Source organism: Tauraco erythrolophus, chromosome 8 (assembly GCF_009769465.1).
Source record: "Tauraco erythrolophus isolate bTauEry1 chromosome 8, bTauEry1.pri, whole genome shotgun sequence".
In the NCBI taxonomy this organism is placed as follows: Eukaryota; Metazoa; Chordata; class Aves; order Musophagiformes; family Musophagidae; genus Tauraco; species Tauraco erythrolophus.
The window spans coordinates 10304161-10327256 of record NC_141472.1 but is presented as its reverse complement, the minus strand read 5'-3'; the positions used below and the strand labels follow the sequence as shown (position 1 = coordinate 10327256).

The following is a 23096-nucleotide window of genomic DNA, read 5'->3' as shown; positions in this document are numbered from 1 at the left end:
TTAATCTTACACCACTTTATCAGCAGTAATCACCTCACTTTTTATTTGGAATTTGTGAACAAGCATTCTGTTTATTAGCTTTATAAAAGCTCAAATGCATAGAGCTACAAACACCGGGCACCTCAGCACACACCAGCACAGGGCTCCCCTGTTTCAACCTTCTTTATGCTGTAGAGAAGACCACCAGGATTTGAGATCCATGGTGGAGATACTCCAGTGAGTATCAAGTCCCCACCATGGCATCACTTGCACTGTCCGCTCCCTACCTTTACAGCTACTACTGGAAAGCACAGCTCTTACACCGTACTTATGTCTCAGTTACCTCTAGAACATCATACATACTTCACAGGTTTAGAAGTCCTCTTGGCTTCTTTCTCACAAGCACATCAAATGTCTTAATGCAACACTGCGCAAGAGGTTGTCCATGCATCTAGACTATATATGACTTATTTAAATAAAAGTAAGCAATTTAAAGTCCCTGAGTTACACATCACCTCCTTACACCATTTCCCCAGAAGTCATTGTGTGCTTTCTGGTTCACCAGTCAGCACTGTTCTTCCGTAACAGCATCCGTGGGTGACCTCACGAGGTGTGCCACCCTCTTGTATCTAGTTCCACCTGGAAGCAGGTACCAGGATAGCTCTTTACCAGACCAGAGGCAAACAGTCCTCAGGCATCTGGGCACACAGGTCTCTCTGAACCTCCCTTCAGAAGTTGGTTGTTGCCACTGCTTGCATTTAAAAGAAAGTTCAGTATTTCAGACTAAGCAAGGAACTGTTGCCAATTAGAAGCAATTTTCAACAAACCATCATGATACAAGTACCAAAAGCAGAAGTATCAAATGCAAATAACTTGTAAACATTAGTGACACAGTAGTAGACTTAGTTAATGTGAATGACCACAGAGACAACTCACAATTCAGAAACAGCCTTTTGTCATGAAGTCTTTATGGCTTGACAGAAAGAAAGTTAGATTTGTTTTCGAAATGGTTAGTGCAATTTTTTATTTGAGAGGTCAGCTATAAGACGAGTTAAACAGATGAATCCAGTATGATGCCTCAGCTTCCGAGCTGTTTTTGAATCTGATCTGAAATATGGCACTGGACTCTTACCTAGAGTCAAGGTATTTGTGATCTCAAATAAAACCACAGCTGAAAGTTTCCCCCTGGGAGATGGTCATGGTGGGGTTAAGTTCTTTAAGGGATAATTCGTATTTCTTACAAAACAGAGTAAGGAAAGCTTAGCAGTTTAACAGCATCAGAAGTGCAGCTGTGTGCTCAGCCAGTATCTCAGCAATCCACAGACAGCTTCACCTAATACATAATTCATTTGGAAAAGTGAATGAAGAAAGGAGGAGTGGGCAGCCTCATTGAAGAGATGGGTAATGCAGCATCTGAAAACAGTTATTTCCTGGAAATTCAGACTCCTGCAAAGTAACCTTGGGCTTTTACGCACGGAGCAGCTACAAACAGCCCATTCACCAGTACTGTCTGAATTCGGATCCTCCTCTCCTGCTATTTCACGCAAAGCAAGAATGAATATCCAAGCTTCTATCCAAAGCAAAAATCAGTGTCACTTTCCTTGACAGTGATAATGGTGTTTATGGGGAATTTTTTGATTCCTTTTTGGAATCAGAAGTCAAGCTTCAAGACACGCATCATGTCTTCAGCTTTCATCCGAGTTATCCATGCTCTGATTCAGGAGACGCCACCATTTCCTTATACTTATTGCTTTTACAAGCTAGATTTGCTCCAAGGACACCTAGTTCACGAGAGCATCTTTGCTCTTCCCCTTCACTTCTCTTCCAATACGAAGAACTTCCGTTAACCCTAACAGAAGTCAACGTATGCGTGCACAGGACATAACAGACCTTTTAAGGCTATATGGCTGACCAATAGAAACAGAAAAATAATACATGTAACTGAAATTTTCTTCCATTTAGCAAAGGGTACTGAGTTTTAATTGACTCTAACCCATTACCCTTACTTTCTTGTATCCACCTACACCCTTAATTTACGGGGAAGACTCACTGTGCTTCCCTAAGCAAAACAAGAAACAGATCACATCAAGTTTGCTCCATAGACCGAAAGGTAAAAAAATAACACCAACAAAGGACAAACTGGTTCACAGTTAACTATAAATAAAAGTGCAATAAGTGTTCAAGTAGAGTGTAGAGTTTAAGCAAGCTGTACAACCACATTTGGCATAGTCATCTCTTAAAGGCTCTGCGTGGGTCCCTCCCATTACTGACGGCAGGGAGATGAGGCTGAACGCTATTAGCTGGTGCTGGATTTACAGGTCCTCGTCCATTGCCTCTCCCACTACCTGCATAAGTGTGGCCGTGATTATATGTAAATGGAAATCCACTTGATTCAGGTCCAGCATGTAAACCATTTCCTAAAAAGACAGAAAAAAGGTCATTACGAGTCCCATGGACTGAAATCACTGCTCCCTTACATAAAGTTTAGCAACAGGGAACATGTGGAGTTTGCAGCAACCCGCAAACCCCCGAGCACCAGAACAGAAAAAGCCCCTCTGGGCACTGCAAGATCCCAAACCACAGCTTACCTTTTTGTCCCCTCCCAAACCACCTCCCCTCCTTCCCTACCCCACACTCTCAACTAAAGCAAGAAGAGTCATAGAGTTACATGCCGATTCTTTGCCCAGGAGAGACACTGGAGTCTCAAACTCCACTGGTGCTTTCAGAAACATACACTATCTTGTAGGTCACAACCCAAGATGTTCCAGAGAGACAGGAGGACAGCAGAAGTCAAGGAGAAACAAGCAAAAGAAAAGCAAGCTACGCAAAGTTCCTTGCATCATTCCCCACCACCAGGCACGTGGAAACAGAAAGCTGCCTTGTGAGGTCCAGCCACAGAAGCAACTCAGCTAGCACCAAGTTCTCATGAACTTGAACTTCATAAGCATCAGCGCTCATGTTTTGCTGGTAGGAAGAGGGACAGAGCTGAAAAGGCAGAACAACGACAGGAAGCATGGAGAGAGAAGGAAGAGACAAACGGAAATCACTGCATTTAAAGACCGCGCAAGAAGCCAGAAGAGAAAAAAAAAGACGTTTCAGAAGATACAACATCAGTGAAAACAAAGCTGTCCACCAAGGAAGTACCTACTCATTAATTGAGCTAAAAGCCTACTCGCCTCACCCTGGCACTGAGGAAAGGCTGGCCTCAAAGCACTGCCCTTCTTTGCTCAGAAGCATTTATTTCCAAAGGAACAGAAAGGGCTCATAAGAGAAGTAAAATCAGAGAAATGAAAATCACGTTACTAAAGAGGAAGCAGGCAGTCTCCGAACTGAAGTGACAGAGAGCTTTTTCACAGCAAGTGGTGGATTGGTTTGCTGTCACCGACCAGCAGAGCTTAGCTATACAACGCCAGGCAGAGTCTGAGCATCATGTAGGCAGGTCATATAACTAAGGCTCCCTCTCAGCTTACACCCACTCAAGTCTTTGAAGCATTTCTTTATTTAAGCTCAGTGTTTAAATACATCACAGAATGATCCAGCCAGGTCAAATATTGGAATTCAGATTACTAACACTTCTGTTTTAGGGAGCTAACGTGGCAGGACAGCCAAAGTGACTGGCAAGATTAAAGTCAGTCATTTTTAAAGCCAAAGTCTCAGGCGGTTAAAAAAAACCAACAGAATTTCAAGTGCTGCAAAAACTCTTTGAAAGCACCAAAACAATCTTGGATTAGTCAAGTCTCTTTACACAATACAGGCACCTTGAATATTCTGATCTCTTCTAGGGAAGAAATTCTGAAACCATTATTCAGGAAATGTTCATGCTTATGTGCTTGCAGGCTCAGGCCCCAGTAAAAGACTTTTTAGAGCATAGTACACCTTTGTCCCAGAGTGGAGAACTCTTGGCAAGATAAATTTCCTTTTATTCCTACTAAGTGTTTCTCATTCTTTCACTTCCACAAAACAAAAAAAACCCCACTTACCCAGTGGCCCAAAAGTACAAGAACCCGTATTACTTGATGCAGAACTATTATTCTGTTCACCCTGTGCCTTCGAAGAAATAAAAAAAGAGACATAGATCACAGAGGGAAATTAATTTCACATTTTTACAGAAAGGGGCTGATTTTTCCCTGTGTTTCTTACAGTGGCTCCACATGGAACTTATGTGCCACTCTACTTATTGGCTCATTTTTATACACCACTTTTAAAGTCCATTTTTCCATGAGAGTCACATCTGATCACAGCCTAGTGTAAAGTATTCAGAACAAAGAGCACTTTATGCCAGAAGCCTCAGACAAGTTTAACATACCGGTTTGTTCTGCCCGACGTGTTCCGAGTTGGGTTCACTGAAGTTTGGCACTTCTGAGTATACCATGCAGAACCTGGGGAGAAATTAGGATTATGACGAAGCTCTAACGCCATTTTTTAAACAGAGTTCTCAACTCCACAACTTCAAAAACATATGTTCTTGACATATCCATCACCTAGAAGTAACTAATCCAGACTCCACTGTTCAGAGAGTATCCATAGGTATTAAAAGGCTCTTTGACCCCTTTATAGGCTTGTGGTGAAGCTGTCACATCTTCCTGGTGAGGATGTTTCAGTCAAGCAGAGGCAAGCACACATTTACTCTAGGAGGTAAAACAGCCTAAAGAAAACAAGAGGTGATGAAAGGGCTCCCGTCACCTCTCTTCCAGCTGCACAATCTTGTCCAGCACCCACTCACAAGGTCACCTGAGGCACAGCCATCCAGCCTGCTCCCAGACTGGGAATGCATTAGATCTCTAGGGAAAACTTCAGCACTCCCACGCTACTGAGTGCCCCATTAAAATAACAGCACAGAGCAGTCAAAAACAGGGAATGGAATCCAAAGCATCCTTTTCCAAAGGGACTATGGAAAAACACAGGCCCAGGAACTCACTGCACGGAAACTATTGCAGAGGGGAAGAAAGATTTGGATTGTTATGCAGCTTGGACTCATTGAGCAGAAATAGGGCTCTGCCCTCCTCCTGGGAGGCACAACCCAGGCGAGGACTCACCTCCCCGCAGTTTGCTGGAGAGCAAGCCCACTGGGTGACACTTCTGAGGTGATGGCTCTCCACCAAAGAAAATCTGCAGGTCGTCCCTCACAAAATCCAGTGGAGCACTGGGTATTTTTGAACCATCTGAGAAGAGAGGTTGGCCACCCCACAGCCCCACTTCCCCGATGACTACAAGGCCTCCCACGGCACTTTGCGCAACAGCAAAGTACTTTTCTGGTTAGAAAATGTTTGTGTTTTTTCCTCTTGCTTGCCAAGTATGCTACTCATGTTTGTTCTTAGTCAGGAGGAGTCTCCACCTCAGTTTGTGGGCAGTTGAAAGAAGGTTTAATGAGGCTTGCTCCTGTTTCGATATGATTCACTGGAGTTACCTTTGTCTTCCTTCTTTGCACTGCTTGTCTCCAAAGCATGATACACACGAGACTTCCACCAAAATAAAGTGGTTATTCAAGCTGAGGCCCAGGCAAGTGATGCAGATTAAGTCTCTGGTCATTTACACAATTCCCCCCCTCTAGGTAAAACCCAGACTTGTACCACGGTAAAGGCCGATTCTCCTCAATATAACCAGAATTCAGAGAGGGTCGAAGCTCATTACCACAACAGCATGTAAAAACTCACACCGCAGTGGCCTGTACTGTACCTACCTGTGGCACATCAACACACTTTTGCTGCCTGAGCTTCCATCTGTGTAAGAGTCACCACACCTTATACTTACCATGACGCTCCACTGAGAGCAGGATGTAATGCCACAAGTGTGAACACACAATACTTACTCCCCAATTTTATGCAGCTCGCCTCCTCGTCCTGTGTAAAGCGTCAGGCATCCTTTCCACAGAGATGCATACCTGGTCAAAGAAAGGAGAAGCAAAGCAGCCTCTTAGCGAACAAGAAACACCACTGTTGAAAAAGAAAGTAGAAGCGTGCTTTCTTCAAAGAGTTAGTATTACATACCAGCATGGACTAAAATTTCCAGGGACCTCAACTTTACCAGGCTAAAATTTTATAGATACCCTGTTTTACTTCTAGCAAAAGGTACCGGAAGTTCAGCGGACTCCTTTAGCAACTCCAGGAAAGCAGCCCATTATTTTGAAACTGGATGCTTCTTCCCTGTCATAACAGCCCTTACGACTGTTCCTGCAGGGGAAAGGCATTTTGCCAGAAGCAGTATCTGTATTACCATTCACTGACAACTCAGTTCTGCTTCCAGCAGCTAGCCAGGAAGAATTACCTTTGCACACTGGAGAATTACAGATATTGCTACTGAATGTGTATAATAGGAAGTGCTTACTTTTTTAGTACAGGACCTTACCAGATTTTTTTTTTAAAGGCAGAAGTTTGACCCTTATGCTCCAAGTGAGAGAAAAGGAATGAAATAATTTTTTGATTGCGGAAACATTCACTTACAAGACAGCATGAGCACACTCTGGTCTTTATAGTGGCACTTGACCTCAGGCAGTGGCATGTGAGTTATGCAAAACTTTTCTGTAGAATTTTTCCCTTCAGTGAAGGCCATCACGTATGAGAAGAAAAAAATGAAAATACAGAACAGAAACCCAGGTGCAGCACAAGGCAGTTAACAGGAATATGGGTGTCTTCTAGCAAAGGAATAGGGAGCCCCAGCAATTGCACTCTCAGGAGTCACAGATAATCCAGACAAGTCACCACTTCCTTATGCTCCGTGTCTATCTCTGGAACACAGATAACAAATCCTCCTCTTGTCCTTCGCCTTATCTGCTGAGGCTGGGAGCCATCCGGCCACATACGGAGCCTGGAATGGTGGCACCAGGAAGGAGTCAGGTCGGCAGAATGGGACTGTAACGCCAACACAACAGTAACCTTCTCTGTAGTTCAGCACAAGCAATAGAGCATAGTATTTACAGTTACAGTGCCTATCTTGGGAGTTTTCCATCCAGAAGCAGGAGTAATGCTCACTTCATAATGCTTTCACTTCAAAGAAGATTCCCTCTATGCTCAACCTTTAATAAACAGCTAGCTGGACAGTCTTGTGTCAGAGCACAAAGAAAAAGAGCTATGAAATAATAAATATAAATCAGACATACATTTACTGGGACAAGACCCAGCAAATCATGGGACTGATAGCCTCCAGCACAAAGTTATTCCATGTATGCAAGCATTGTGAAAGAGCTAGCCATAAAGCACAGAATTCCAGAACTAGCTTTGAAATTAGAAATATTAATTGCAGCAGCTTCCCATAAATGAGTTAATCAGCCAATGACAAAAATCAGCAACAGTGTCTGCTTTTGCAAAAGAACACGTTTACAGCATAAAATTCAACAGGAAAAGAAAAAAAAAAAGACACGTTTACACGTAGGGCCTGGCTAAGCTTTTCTGCTTGTAACACTGCAAATCCTACACTGGAAAGAGTCAGATTAGCCTACAGAGCTGAAATTTACCCACCTTGCAATGGCAACATCACACAACCACTGAAATTAATCCTATTTTGAGTCAGGTACAAAATCATGTTCGGAGAACCTTGTATGCCAGTGTGAGGGCGTTTTTCTTAATATGGGCACCAAACCAGGAGTTATTTAGCTTTTCCCATTTCACTCGCTACACAGTCCTAAGTGAGCATGCGATTCATGTAAATGAAGGCATGACTTAGCCACCCACCAGGAACAGTGATGTCAGCTCATAAATTTAATTCCAACCAGGAATAGTGATGTCAGCTCATAAACTTAATTCACACAAGCCAAACTCTTTTTTGACATGACGGGATGCAACGACCCTCCCACGTGTTGCACTGAAACACCAGAGCAGCTACAGCAAGACAGTCTCAGAGCAGAGAGCAGTGACAGTGCTCAACAGTATTGCTATTAATTTGTTTCAGTGTCAGAGGGCTTTGTGCTGGTCCAGAGCTCTGGTTTAGTTCCGCCATCTCCATGCAAGTCGGCTTCCCCAGAAGCACCTCTGCTGAGGAGTCAGCCTGTCTGGTGTAAAAGGACATTTGCATAGGAGGAAACAGCTGTGGTTTTGGTGGCAAGGGTCATCCCGTTTCACCCCAAAACCAAGAATTACACTCAAATGAACTTAAGAGCAGCTCAGTTAGCAGCTCCGCTGAGTAACCTTTTACGTACTTTTTCACGAAGACAAATTAAAAGGGCCTTATGCATGCTGTAGTTCCACCATCTCCCAGAGTGCTGCAGGCCAGAGGATCAGTGCAATGGATTTCTAAGGGTAACCTAGCTGGCACAAAGAACCCAAATGAAAGTGACTATCTCTTTGCTACTGACAACTAAAGTGACATGAGAAAGGATTTTCCAATTGGAACTGGTATTCTTTCTCACAATTACAATAAACATAAGTTGTTTTGTTTTTTTTTTTTTAAATTAAACCAGCTCTCCAAGATAAACCAACTGCACCTAACCAAACATGCTCTGTAGTGTAGCCCTAGTATGAACTTTCATAGTGAATGTGAAAAGCTTCTCCTTCCCTGTCATTTCTGTTAAACCCACTGCAACAAAAAGCAACTTTTCTGCATGAGAGACATTAATCATTCCCTCCTTTCATTAAGGGGCTGACTGCTAGAGCAAAGAATTGGCTGTATAAATAAGAACATGCTTTTGAATTCCTTGCTTGATTTACAGACCAGGACTGACTGTTGCACTTCCCTCCCCTCAAAAAAAAAAAGAGTATTTTCCTAAGGAGCTTTTTAAAAGCCAAACCAAGCCTCTTAAAGACCACCTGCTCGTTAAAAATACAAGCCCTTCCTAGCCACCTACTAGATGGCATGCTCACGCTAGGCATGTTCTGGGGTGGGGGAAGAAGGTTCTAATTTGGCCAGTGACCTCAGGGCGCTGCCTCGGTAACAAGGAGCCAGCCCAAAGGGGCCGAGCTGTGTCACCCGCGCCCCTCGGGAGGCGGCCGAGCCTGCCCACGGCCCCGCACCTCCGCCTCCGTGACAAAGGGCTCCCCGAGCCGGCGTTGCCCCGCAGCGGGGGCAGCCGCTCGGCCGGGCCGGGGAGCCGCGGGGCGGCGGCAGTGGGCGCGGGCCCAGCCCCGTACGCACCCTTTGGTCAGGCGGATGATGTCCCCCGGCTGGATGAGGCCGCCGATCTCGTCCCACACGGAGATGGTGATGCTGCCCGTCTTGTCCGCCACTTTGCAGGACCTCACCTCGTGCCCGTCCTTCGTCTTGGTGACTCGCCCTGCGGGGAGAAGCGCGGCGCAACGCGGCTCAGCGCGGCCGGGGAAGGGGAGGGCAGGGCGGCGCGGCACGGCACGGCGCGGCCCCGCCAGCCCGCCCCCCCTCCCGCGGGACACGCGTGGGCGGCCCGGGGGTGGGGCGTGCCGGACGCCACTTACCGATCTCCAGCACAATAAAGATGACATTTAAGTTTTTCAGTCCGGGTTTTATGTCTTTTATGAGGAGGTACGTGTCGCTCACCGCGCTCATGCTGCGGCCGGCGCGGGGGGCAGGGCTGGCGGGGCGGGCCGAGCCCGCATCCCGCGGGGGAGCGGCGGCAGCGCAGGGCCGGGCAGGGGGGCGCCGGCAGCCCTCACAGGGAACGGGGACACGAGCACCGAGGGGCTGCGCGCTGACTGTGCGGCGCGCCCGACCCCCACCGCTCCGGACCGACAGCACCAACGCACCCCCACCCCCCCCGCTCCCACCGGCACTGAGGAGCACATGTGCGCCGCGCTCCCCTTTATAGCAACCGGGCGGGCCCACCGCAGGCACCGGGCGGGGGGGGACGGCGCGGAATGGAACCTTCCCGGGCACGCGGAGCGCCGGGACTGGGCAACAGGCGGGCGCGAGCCGGCGCCGCGCGCTGATTGGCCCGTGCCGCCGCCATCTTCTCCTTCTCGGGGCGCTGCCGGGACAGGCGCCTCCGCCGAGCCGGGCCGGGCGGGGCTACGCTGCGCCGAGCTCCGGCGCCTCAGCGAGTGTCAGTCAGTCAGTTCAGTCAGTGACTCACTGCCTCACTGCGGAGGGGCGTTAGGAAGCGGATCGCCTCCTTCCCGCGCCATTTTAAGGCAGGGTTGCAGCACCGAGAGGGGTCACGTCAGAGAGATTTCCCGGAGGGTGATTCCTGAGCAGCTCTGGTCTCCCTCATTGAGGAAAAAAAATACGCGTTTAGGAGAAGCATGCATCCCCTGGGATGTAGGCTACAGGAAACTGTGGTGCTAGGACGAAGGAAGTCTGGTTTCGGTTTCCACCAAGCAGAAAGAAGGGCCCGTGTGGGGCTGGAGGGAGGAGCAGGAGGGCGGTGGTGCTGTGTGGCACTCTGCGCCACATCATCGTGCTCCTAGAATCGAATGCTCAGTGGACGTACGGAAAGTCGGCGGTTCTGCTGTACCATGATTTGAACCTTCATATACCAAAAACGTGAGCCTGGATCCTGTTGAGCACTATAAAGGCCATCACAGCACCCTGGACTCTGACAGGAGCTGTCTGCAGAGGCACGTTACGCTCTGAGCTTGGCTACAGGCTGGGTCAAACATGAGGTGAGGGCGGCATCTCCAAGGGGAAAGCCATCAAGGTGGTGGACTAATGCAAAGCCCCCTCCGCCTTGTGACATGCTTGGCTGGAGGGTGCTGAGGAAATGGCTCCCTGCCACGAAGCAGCCCAAAGACGTGCAGAAGGTTCTGTAGTTCAGCTCTCTTCCTAGGAAAGGTAGCAGAGCAGGGTATGTGCACTTTGCTTCTCCTTTTCAGAGCCAGACTTAGCTAGCTGGGCATTCCCCTTCTATTTCTGTAAGCAGAAATCCATAGATGACAGCAGTTGTGAAATGCTTGGCCACGCGTTCTGCCACGCTGGAGCTCCGCTCCAACAAATGTGCGGTATTAATCTGCGGGACGTGGGACAGCCCTGCTGGGTGCAACTCAGTGCTAGGGCTAGAGCGCGTTGCATGCAGGAATCGGAGAGGAAGGCAACGTGAGCTACAGCAGAATTTGCTTAAAGCCCCTAAGAGCTTAATCCACTTCTGTCCCAAATCCTTCAGTTGGTGCAGATGGGTGGAGATGACAGACTCCCTCGGTAGCCTCTCTCCTGACTGGCTCTGTAACTTTAATCTAGTAACGCTGAAGCCTTCAGAGTGATCAGCTGTATGTCAGTACATGAATGTCTTTAATTTAGTGACTTGGGAAAGAGTTCAAACCAAACTGTAGGAATGACTGTCCCTGGCAAAGACTGGACAAAAATAATTTTGTTCGTAGAACTGTTGAAATTTTTCCATACAGATGGAGTTTTTCTGCCTTCCTCTCTACCTTTCGTCTACCCCATCTATTTAGAGCCCTTGGGAAAGAATCATTTCGTATCCTCTGTTGTCGGTTCCAAGCACAGTAGGGTGCTGTCCTGGATCACTCACTGGGCCCTACCAAAAGAAAATGTGACTCTCGGAACTAAAATGTCTGGGACAGGACAGCCAAAGGCCATATGCTGCTCTGCCTCATGGAGAGCAACCCTATGGAAAACCTCCACAACCACTCATGGGGAGCAACCCTATGGAAAACCTCCACAACCAGTTCCGTCTCTTGCGTGCCGACTTGCTAGGAGGGGAGGAAAAAGAGATGCTGGGTTGTAAGGCAAATCTCATTGGAGATTTGAGGAGAATCCTTCGTTTTGCAAGAAAAAACAGTTGAAAAGAATACTCACCTTATGGAAAGTCTCAGACAGAAAGGAAGTCACAAGAGTGGTTAGCTCCAAAGCAGAAAACACTAAAAAAACACTTCACCAAGGACACACTTCTAGTCATGTGTCACTGGTAGGATAGTTTCAAGTGAACATCTGTTCAGGAAGGCAAGTGTCAATGTAACACAGCAGCTGGGAGAGGTGCAAAGGACACCAGATGTGGGCTACCAAGCCACCTTGCTGTTGTAGTCTGTTTATTTGCAAATAGGCTGTCAGGCTGCCTTTGCATCAACGTGACCACTTCTCTGCAACATGTCTTGTCTGGGCTGCCTGGTGCACATCAGCCAGCACGGAGCCACGGGGCCTGCCACAGGGAGTGCAGGGACCAACAGTGAGCATGGAAGGAAGTGGATTTCTTTCATACTAAGGTTAAGTTTGAAGCTAGTAGGAAGAGGTTTAAACTAGAAATGGCAATACAGCAAGGCCCCAGCAATCTAGGGAAGTTCAAGAGCACACTGATGACAACTGCCTGGCACAGGTGATCAACGAGCTAATAAGGAAGGGTGCTGTCTTGGACCTCATACTTAGAAAGAAGGAAGAACTGGTTGTGGACATGAAGGCAGGGTCAGCACTTGGTGCAGTGACTGGGAGATGGTGGAGTTCAGGATCCTAAGTGGGGAAAGTGGCGCAAAAGGCAGGACCACAACTCTGATTTTGAAGACCAGACTTTGGCCTCTTCAGAGATCTGCTTGCGATATGGTCCTGGAGAGCACAGGGGTCTAGAAGAGCTGGCTGGCTTTCAAAGATCACCTCCTCCAAGCTCAGGGAAGGTCCATCCCAACAAGTAGGAAATCAAGCACAGGTGACAGGAGGCAGGCAGACCCTTCTCAGTAGCGCTCACTGACAGGACAAGAGGCACAAATTGAATCACATCAGATTCCATCTGAACACAAGAAAACATTTTTTGCTGTTGGGAAAGTGCTCACAAACTGGATCAGATTGCCCAGAAAGGTTGTGGAGTCTCCATCCATGGAGATATTCAAAACCCAACTGGACACCATCCTTGGCAACCTGCTCTAGCTCACGCTGCTAGATGGAGGTTGGACTAGATGATCACAAGAGGTCCCAGCCAACTCCATTGAGTCTGTGATTCAGTCAAATATTTCTGATCTGTCTTCTCAAATGCAAAAAGAGACACAGAGCTCCAGGAAGCTTGATGAGTGGAATAGGAAGGCAAGGAAGGTCACAAACTCCCTCTGTATCCGTAAGAGGCTGAGACTGTGCTGGGAAGACAGAGCTGGTCATCTTCTCTGTTGTTATCAGGGACATAACGTTCCTTCCGGATTCATTGTAAGGCAGTGTTTACAGTGTCCTTTCCGCCACTGATGGACAATTTTGCTCTGTTTGTTTCACAAAGAGACACTTAAAATCTTGCTCATATTTTTTTAATCATCATTCCAACTGCCAGCCCCTGAGAGTGCCCTTGGTATTATCCAGCAGTGACTGACTGATTCCTATTTGCTGTGAAGGTGACCTGCAAAGCAAAACAGTTTTTCTCCCTTGCTTCTTTATAATGTATAAAGAAACCAGAATTATTATTAATTTATTTTGTTTTTCTTTCCCGCTCCTTTTTTAACCTCTGAACCATGAGACTATCCAGTCGCAGCCGTGGGTGATGGAAGCACCAGCCTTCTGACCTCCTTTCTGGAGGTGTAGTCAGTCGTTCGCAAACAGGAGGAGCGCAGGTGTATCTTCAGCCACAGAAGCTTCCAGAAGACTCACAAACATCCTGTAACAACGGGTGGGCCTAAAAAGAAGTCCGGAAGCCACGGTGGCAGTATGCAATGGCAAAAGAGAAGAGAGAGATGCATTGTCAGTATCCAGGGTTCCTGCAGTAACCTGGTATTAAAAAAAATGTTCATGACGACTGACTGCATGATTGAGTCACGCTGAGAGACAGCACCAAAACATTGCTTGTGCAGTTCAAACGAGCGACAGGGAGCATGTCGAATAAACGGTGTGACTGCAGCCAGAGCAGGAGCCTTCAGTGTCTGTGTGCCCCTCAGTCAGTGTCTTACCACACGAGCCAAATTTAGCCCGCCATCAACATCTACAGCAAGGGTTCCACTGATGAAGGTAAATCCGTTTCCAAGCTCGTTTGCTTGCTGCAGAACATTTTTCTTCTGTGTGCAAGATGCAAGTGTTTATAGACTGAGACTCACAGGGAGGTTTCAGTCCAAAGCAAAATCAGGGTTGAGTTGTTAAAAGAGTTCTCAGCAGTCACAAGTCTGGCACAAGTCCCATGCATGTCAGCAGGGCTGGGATTTCACCCTCTGGCTGTAATGGAGTTACGCCAGCAGAGACATTGGTCCGAACTCTGCTTTTTTCTGTCAGTTGCTCAGTATTCAGTGCTACTGGAGTCCCAGAGTAGATCTTCCCGCAAGAAATCTGCCAACAAGAGCAAGAGCTGATGTTTAATATTTTACTGTACACAGAGATGAAAAATGTACGGAAGCCTGCCAACGCCGCCATGAACCAAGCCTTCCCAGACCATTACCATACGTCTGACAAGCTCCTAGATTAAGCCACAGGTCCGGCAGCTGTTTTTTAACATTGATGAGACTTCAGCTCCCTGATGACACTCCAGTGCCCATTTAACAAGCTGGCAGCCAGTCTGGCATTCTGGAGACCCCAGAAAACAATGGTTTGGTGCCTTCAGCGTTTCTTGAGCACACCATATTCAGCCATCGAGGTCAGGATTCCCCCAAGGAAATATGAATTACTCCAGGGGAAGCCACACAGACTCGAGAGGAACTTCAGCCAGAAGTCAGTGGGACAGATGCAGTGGCGAATCCCCAATCTGTTGGGGTCATGCTCCTGGCTCAGGATTGCAGATTCCAGCTGCCTGCTGCCCTCCCTGCTTCAGGGCGGTACACCTGCAAAGATGCCTGAAGCAGGAAGGACTGCCAGGTGTCTGACACCAGGATTCCAGGAAGCTTTGTCTACTTACCTAGCTGTTAGCTGAGAAAGACGACTTAGTACCAGGGCACTGTGATGTACCACAGGAGGAAAAAAAAAAAAAGCAAAGGAAACATTCTGAATTCGCAGCATTCTTTCCAGTGGAGCCACGTGCACGTCCTGCAGCACCAGCGTAGCCTTTTCTTCCAGGGCTCCACACATTTTAGCAGATGTTTTCATCTGAGGACCCAGTCCTGCAAGGTGTTTATGGAAGTTCTTTACTCCTCTCTTTTGATTAATCCCACAAACATCAGTAGGATGATTTACATGAAAGCACTGATGTGAGGCAATTCTAGGGCAGCTGTCCTGCTCAGCTGTGAATCTGGGCTTGGACCAGAGGAATTTGAGTCTCAATTGCCCTACACAAGATGAAGAGCATAGGAGCTAGTGCCTCCTCAGCTTCTCCATTAGAGATCCAAAGGACTATTCACAAGTCCCAAAGATTTGTGGGCTTAAAGCCCGCTAACACAGTTGCTGTTTCTTGGGTCTGTAGCCAGTGCTCTAGCAAAACCCAGACCTCACAGCCTTGCTCTTTCATCAGACTGGTCTTTACTTAAAAGGTTTAACAAGCACAGATGAGGAGATTAGCACTTTCCCACTGTCGCTATGCCAGAAAATAAAACACTGTTCACCAGGACACTAGTCACAGTCACTTAAAACCAGCTCAGTAACTCCTGTTTACATACGGATAGATAACCAGCTTTACACCAACAAAAACGTGAAGTGATCCCTTAAATTAGCGCCGCTGCCGTGGTTGGTTGGCTGATACAAGAGGCAAATGCTTCGAGTTGGGCACAGAGCTCTGCGTGGGCTTCTGCCGTCCCCCCTAGTGAGCCCAGTCACTTGTTCTGCACACACAGGGCTCAGCGCAGGACAGTCAGCACCAGGGAGTTGTCTGAAGTGGCTCAGAAACCCTTAGAACACCAGCAAGGCGAGCCCTTTTCCATGGGTTTTAGCCAGGGGAGGCAACGTTTCAAAAGGCTTGGCAAATGCCTTCTCCTTCTGCCAGCCCTGCCTCTGCCAGGGGTGATTCCTGCAGGCTCGCCCACCAGTTTGTCCCATCACACCCCCATGGCAGCGACTCTTGCCCTTAGAGATGAGGAGGATCTCGTACCTCTTTCCACCCCGGGAAGGGTTTTGCTTCTCACCTTTTCTCCAGTGCTAGGAGGAGGTATGCAGACAGACCACATCGCCCTGTCTGCTGGCTGGCTCCGCAGAGGCTAATGGGCTGGAAGTTCAGCCTTGGTCTTGCATCATCTAATGCTGACCTTCAAAAGAAAAATAGGGGATTTATGTCCAGGAAGAAGGCTTTGAAGATTTAATTTGGTTTGGATTTATTTTTTGTAATGGGGATTTGAGTTTCTTTTCTATGTTCTTTTTTTTTTTTTTTTCTTTTTTGTTGTAGCAGTGTCTGCTTTTTCCTCAAAGTTTGTTGGTGGTCTTAACAATATGGACTTTTACCTTTCTCAAATCTTAATAAGCAATAGGGTGTGTTAAAGATGGAAAAAACTCCATCTTCCCACGGGTCTGTTCCCTAAGCAGAGGAACCACGTTTTGCTTGCAGTGCCACAGAGCTGGATGAAGATGTGATGGCCCTCACCTTGCCCCAGGTAGTCACCACCTCTCCTCCCTGACCTCCCAGCACCGCTCTGAGTGTGACCGCTGCATTCCTGTTAGGCAGGCAGCTTCCCTAACAAGTCAGAAGCGGCTGCCACACCTGGTGGAAGGAAAAAGTGGGGAGGTGCGGTGCTGGGATGAGTAACTGTGGGAATATTAGCCCTACCCTCCGTGCTGTGCAAACAACGCGGCCGTGCTGCTGGGGACGTGGCTTATGGCTGGCAGGCGCAGGGCACGGAGCAAGCTGGTATCTGCAGAAGAGCATGTAGACACAGTCTCAGTTGTTTAGTTCTGTGTTAACAGGGAAAAACAAATCCTAAGCGGACTAAACAAATCTCATTGTGGCAAAGTGCTTCATAAATTACTAATTCAGCCTCCTGCAGACTCAAGCTATTTACCTCAGAGCACGACACATTTTTCTTCTTTGTCTTCTCCCTGTGGCACCTGTAGATATATTCAGATGTGCAAAGCTTTGTGTCAGTGACTAATGAGTCCCTAACAGCTGCTGCAGATTTCCGTAGGCTGCACATTATCACTCCTATTTACGACATCAGGAAAAGACCTAAGAAACATCCACCTGGGCCAAAAAGGGTCAGCAGATAAAAAACCTTTCAGAACATCAAGCCTGGCACTGCAGCACATTTCAAGTGCTACTGGCAACACGAAGAGGTTTTGTACCACAGTTTTTGCGTTTCTGCTTCCATTTTCTGAGTGTATATAAAACTGACATTCCTGCCCAGACGAGATAACAAAGGAAACCGTTCCTCTGAAAGCCACTGATGTACGTGAAATCAAATGGGTACTCTAAGTGGCCTTTTCTGATGAGCACCCCTGGGAAGATGCTGCTTGAAACAAGCCAAGTTGTAATTTGCGATATTTTAAAACAACAACAAAAAAAGCCTAACTCATAGTGATAACATGAACAGGAACCGTTTTACTGCAATCTATGTTGTTGCCCAGTGTTGTGTTGGGGTGTGGGAGAGAATGGAAAAATAAACCGAGTATGGTGACAGCTTCCTTGGAAGTCTTGGGTTTTTTTTATTAGGACAAGGGGTAATGACTTTAAACTGAAAGATTTAGATGAGATATAAGGAATAAATTTTTTACAATGAGGGTGGTGAGGCACTGGAACAGGTTGCCCAGAGAAGTTGTGGCTGCCCCATCCCTGAAAGTGTTGGATGAGGTTGGATGAGGCTTTGAGCAACCTGGTCTAGTGGAGGGTGTCCCTGCCCATGGCAGGTGGGTTGGAACTATATGATCTTGAAGGTTCCTTCCAGCCCAAATCATTCTATGATTTATGGAGCATCCCACCTCGTGGACTTGCTGATGACTGACATGTCATTCAGGAGCATAGGTTCCTGGATATTCATGAATAATCCAGGCAGGGCAGTTCAGAATAAGACCATCCAGAAGGCGCGTTACTGGGAAATAGGGGTTGCATTTTGAATTTAGACTCAACTTAAAGGCAATGTGCTCAGGAGGGCAACATGGCTGAGCTGCTCCAGCATTGCACAAACAGGACAGAGTGGTCCAGCTCCTTATGATCCCACAGACACTCCAAGCATGAAAGCTGTGCAACAACTATCAGGTTACAAGCCTCAGGTCATCAGCCGCAACTGGGTGATTATTCCCTCTTGGCATCTTATGCCTACAAGCAGGTTAACCTTTAAAGGCCTGATTTAGTTCCCGCTGCAGTCCTTGGAAGCTCTTCCAAGAAGGCAATGCCAGTGGAGTAGGCACCAGGTAGTCAAAGAGGATTTTACCCATGCTTAAAAAAAAAAAAAAAAAAAGACTTATCAGATGTCTCAGTGAACGCAGCTTCACTTTAGGAAAGAGGAGAGTGATTCCTCATGGGCACTGCTGGGAAGTGGTTATTCCAAGGCATCAGATGCCTTCGCTGCTTTTATTTAAAGGGGTTTGCCAACGAGGTGCATTTCTGCTTTGTAAAACTTGCACTACCATGAAATAGCTGTTGTTTCTGTTCTGCTGGGTCTCCTTGGCTTTAAGAATTGTAAAATATCAGATACTGTCTTCACTTTGTGTAGCAAGTCACTCTGTTCCCTTCTCGTTACTTTCGGACACATATAAAGGAGAGCTAAAATTTTGATTCTTCTGTGGACTAATTTTTTTGTGTGGTTTTAGCCATGAAGACAGTGGTGCTGCCAAGTATACTTCTTCCTATTGGGCTTATATTTAAAGCATTTCTAAGAGTCTCATCTTTGCTGCAGGGTGGTATTAGACAATACCTAATAAAATATATTTTCTGCAAAAGGGTAATTAATTATTGGAATTAAGCTTAACCAGCAAACATAAATAAAAAAAGTCTTGCATAGCTGGAGGACCAAAAATTCCTCCAGGTTGTTTAGTTTGCAGTTGTATTATCTGTTGATGTGGTATTTCATTAAGTCCTCCAGTCAAGCTAGACAATAATGAAATCTTAGCATACAAGAAAATTATTTTGTATTAGAGATATTTAAAGCTTCTTTCATGATTTATAAAGAAGTAAAAGAGCATCAGTTCAGCTGTTTTATGTAAGTCATCTTTACTGTATGTGGATATTGACCTCCACCTGATACAATCCCAGGGTTGTGTCTGGCATCTTGAACTCTAGGAGGAGCCAATTCTTAAAAATTCCACCCAGCCATTGCAGAAAAACACCCTTAGCCTCTGCTCCCAAGGCTGAATATGACAGCAAGAAAAATCTGAATGACCCTACTTCAAATTTGAAACTTGGTCCTCTTTTTCTCTCGTGTCTCTGGAATGATTTGACTGACTACAGAGCAAGTAGTGCCAATGACAACGGGGAAAAAGGGATGTTCCCAAAGTGGCAATCACCTGAAGGCAACTTTTAAAAGACTCCAGGTGATGGTTAACTGGCAGAGCCTTTGCTGAGCAGATGACCGTGAGCCCAGAGTATGGTTCTTGCCATGTTGATTTACTTCATATGATGAAGGCTTTGATGTAACCAAAGTCTTTCGTCTGTTGGGCTTGTCTGTACCCTGGACTTCAGTGTGAAAGATCAAAGCCAATACATGTTTATTACCAAAGTTTTGCGTTATTCCATCTACAGCAGTATTTTACGTCCTGCTGGGCTCTCTGATTTTTCCTGTCCCAAGAGGGAGTACTTCCAGTAAGCTACACTATGGATTTGTTAGACTACTGTTTCATACACTGTTAAAATATTGTTAGGTAAACTAAACCAAAATCCTAGAAAAACAACCCACTTAACTTGAAGTACTGATGAAACAAGTAATATTTTATACCTGTGTAGCATCTTCCATTGGATAGAATCCAGGTATGTTACCCATGGTGTATTAACTTAATCTCTTGAAATGATTGTAAATTCATGGATATTATATGTGGTTAACAGACGAGGCGATACTAAGGAAAGTGCATACCTTCTCAGTTTGGGACTTGCTAGATTTGGGAGTAAAAATCTGTAGTTCCCCAGTTGTATTGCAATGGCTGCTGCTTCTTTCCAAAGGAAGCAAATAGCAAACCATAAAAATGATCTCACTACTGACATAAGTAGGAGTAGTACTTCATTCCCTGATGCAAAGTATTTCCCTGTGATATCCTCAATGCATTTTGCAGGTCTAGGTAAAGCCAATCTGCCTCTCCCTGCCACGTGGGCTTACACATGGAGAATCCAACTGAGAAGGTGCTTACTGGGACATATGTCTGTACATGGAAAGTCTTCCATTTTGTCCAATTTGTTTGCTTCCCATAAGATCATCAGGAGGCACATCATCCACTTGCCTATATAGTCATTCAGTTGTCAGTCCCTTCTGTCTGAGCTTCAGCTGCTGGGATGCAGAATAGAGAGACACGAACACCTCAATAACACAGTTCCATAATCCCCTAAATAAGATAGATTCTTGATTGTCATCAGATGCCACGTGAAAGAAGATAGATAATGACACACTGAATGTTTTGGGGTTCAGGTTTTCCATGTTCAAGCTCATTTTTATCTTGTGATAGAACAACAGGTCTTAAAATGTTCATATAGGCCGGGCTTTAACCAGATGTTGATTTCAGAAGCTTGATGGCACCTTTCTGGTTTCAAAAGCCAGCCCTATATTGGAACTGTAATGAAACTTTGCAGCGCAAACATACTATTTTAAGAAAAACTCTTGATGACATTTGTCAGCCTAGCTACCAAGGTGAAATCATGGTCAGTCCGGCGTAACAAAGAGGTGTGCGTCTGATAGTCTCTGCCAACACGGCTGGGCTTCTTTTCCAGCTGACTGAGAAGAAATGGCTTCTCCTACTACAGCACGTTCACTTCCCTGGAGTTAGGAACCATGACATTTACATTTATCCATCCCAATCAATATTGCTGTATTTCTGCACAGGAATGTCAGTAAATCCTGAAGAACATAAAAAAGACAAGTCCCACTGTTGTGTTAGCCATTCTAGTTTCCCTCTCTTTATTAAAATTTTTATCCTCCACCTCTGCATTTTCTGAATTTGGTGGTCACTGCCCTAGATTACACACATCTCACCTTTGCCACTCTCCTTAATTAGCAGGTAGCAGAGCAACATGTAATTAGCAATAAGTGTTGCCTGTTTTCAGCCCAGGGATGCACCAGAGGAGGGTGCAGAGATCTTGCATGGAGCAGATGTCACGCAAGCCACTCCATGCTGGCAGGATGCTCCTGCAGGCTCTTCTCCTGGGAGAACTCATCAGGTACACGACACCCAACACCTTGGCAGAGAAGTGTAAGAATGGTGTAGGAGCATCGTTTTGATAGCCACCCTCGGGTTTCATGGGGTTGATGTGGCATGGAGGTATCTGGTGTGCCAACTGCAGACCAGGTTAAGGGCTTTATAAATAGCCCCAGGCTTTCCATCTACCATCGCTCCCCTCATCCCAGCAGCAAGAGGTGTAACAGTGGCAGGAAGCCCGTTGCTAAAGGTGCGTCAAGCAACCGAAATCAGCAGCGGTGGCTAGTGCGAAACACTTTCTTTAATGTCAAGACCTAAGATTGGGAAATACTCGTTTTTATCAAAGCATGAGTAAAGATATGGCAAAGCAGTTTCAGGACTGTGGGAATTTAATCAAGTCGCTTCAGTTTGTCAAATGGAATTAAAAAAAAAACCCACAAAACCCACAGAATTTTTCAGGAATGCTGCCAGACTTTGCAGCACCACAGTCCCCTCGGCACTGCCCCCCTCACCTCTGCACACAGCTGTGCTCGGTAGCCTGGCACACAGCTGAAGCCAGCAACCAAAGGGTTAATTCTGCTCATTTGAAGAATCAGCCACTAGACAGCAGATAGTTTCCTTGGCCGGTAATTAAACCAATTTGGCCATCCAAAGGGCAGGTCTCTTGGCCAAGGTGCAGCAGCTCCTGGCAGGCAGAGCTCCCAGCTCTCCTGCATCCCACCGTTGCCATGGCAGCGTGAAGGATGTGCACCTTATTGCTTATTAGGCTCCAAGAAGCATTTCCCATGTGAATCAGGCTGCACAGTCACAGGCACACAACTGTTAAACCATCACGGTATGAAAATTAGCAATGGCCACAATTACATGAAACTCGGAAAACTGGAAGAGCGCTCGTTGTCTTTGGGCACTGGCTGTCCCTGTTTAAAGCTTTATTTATCTCTTGACTTCCAAAACACTCCAGTAAGCAGTGGGGACACCAGGTAAACGGGCATCTTTTGACTGAGTTTGACAAAGGAGCCCTCCTCCTTTCCGCTCCTGCTACTCCTTTAATATTTACCCCCCTGACACGCGGTGTTTATTCCGCAATCAGAAAGGAAATCCATCTGCTGTGCCTGTGCTGGAGACCCCCTGGCATTGCCGGCAGCAAATGTAAACTCCGGCGTGACCTCTTGCGTCTGTGAAGCCTGTCGCCCTGGATCACTCTCTGCTCTTTTAGTTTTTTAGGATTCCACAGATGCCAGAAGTAATCTTAGTTTACATTAAATACGTGCAGGTCAAAGACACTCTGCTGGAGCCAAGAGCACTGCTTGCATGAGTAGGGCCTACTCACAAGAAAAGGATTACTGGTAGAAATAGGGATTAAAAGACTGAAGCTATCAGACTATAAGTCTCTTTTTTGCTGTGTCAGGCCCTGAATATGTAAACTGGTCACTGGAGTTGAAAGACTCCCAGGATGACGCTGCCTGGAGATCACAGCCCCACCTACATTCTCCCAAGGTTAGGCTTGTGGCTTTTGAAGTTTCTACCATTTTGGAGGACACTCAAGCCTAATGACAGCAGGGACTAGGTGCTGCCAAGAGCACAGAAGCTGCTGAAATCATCTTCATGCTCTAATATTGCAGAAGTGGCTCAGTGAAGCTGAGCAGTTGGTCCAGGCTCTGGCTCCCAGCAGAGCAGCGTGTTACGGAGTGAGGCGGTGACAGGGAGTGATGAAGCACCCATGGCAGTGACCTTTTCAGGGCTGTCACAACACCCTGCACCAGGACAGAGTATGCGCTAGCTGCCTGGCACGTGGATCTTCTAAAGCACATGAGGGGTGCAACCTTTGACAAGGTCAGTAACAGGTTTAGGGTGACCCAACATGTTAATTTGAGATGTTCAGAGCAGAGGGGGAACGCAGTGATGCTGAGTCACGTCACACAGCCACTGCTTTGGGCCAATGAGTTGGCTACAGCCTGGGATGCTGCCCTGCCTCCCACTTGTTTGTCGTGGCACAAGGAAGAGGGGTTTTGCCCGGAACGTGGCCTGAGAGTGTGAGACAAAGTGGCTCTGGTCTCTCTCTCTTTCTCTCCTACTTCGAACTGAAAGTAAGTCTGCCTTTTACAATGCACCCGCCCCCAGGGAGCTCAGCAGTCTCCTGCGGTGGCCCTCACTCTGTCACACGCGCTGTAGCGGTGGACATCACA

General features: G+C 46.8%; 1 protein-coding gene across 1 annotated transcript; it reads right to left on the bottom strand.

Annotated features, from left to right (window-relative positions):
* Window positions 1-230: 230 nt before the first annotated feature.
* On the bottom strand, window positions 231-9429 carry NABP1 (nucleic acid binding protein 1). Its single transcript, XM_086615677.1, has 6 exons — window positions 9339-9429; window positions 9043-9181; window positions 5789-5860; window positions 4286-4358; window positions 3960-4026; window positions 231-2396 (listed from the first exon to the last, which is right to left on the bottom strand). The coding sequence occupies exons 1-6, from the start codon at window positions 9427-9429 to the stop codon at window positions 2209-2211; spliced, it is 630 nt and encodes a 209-aa protein (XP_086471803.1). The 3' UTR covers window positions 231-2208.
* Between the last annotated feature and the right edge of the window lie 13667 nt (window positions 9430-23096).

Coding starts and splice junctions, on each gene's coding strand:
- NABP1 (XM_086615677.1), bottom strand. CDS start 9,429: ATGAGCGCGGTGAGCGACACGTACCTCCTCATAAAAGACATAAAACCC. Junction 5,861..9,042: donor ATCATCCGCCTGACCAAAGG/GTGCGTACGGGG, acceptor TTCTTTGACCAG/GTATGCATCTCTGTGGAAAG. Junction 2,397..3,959: donor TTGTACTTTTGGGCCACTGG/GTAAGTGGGGTT, acceptor CTGTCTTTTTAG/GAAATGGTTTACATGCTGGA.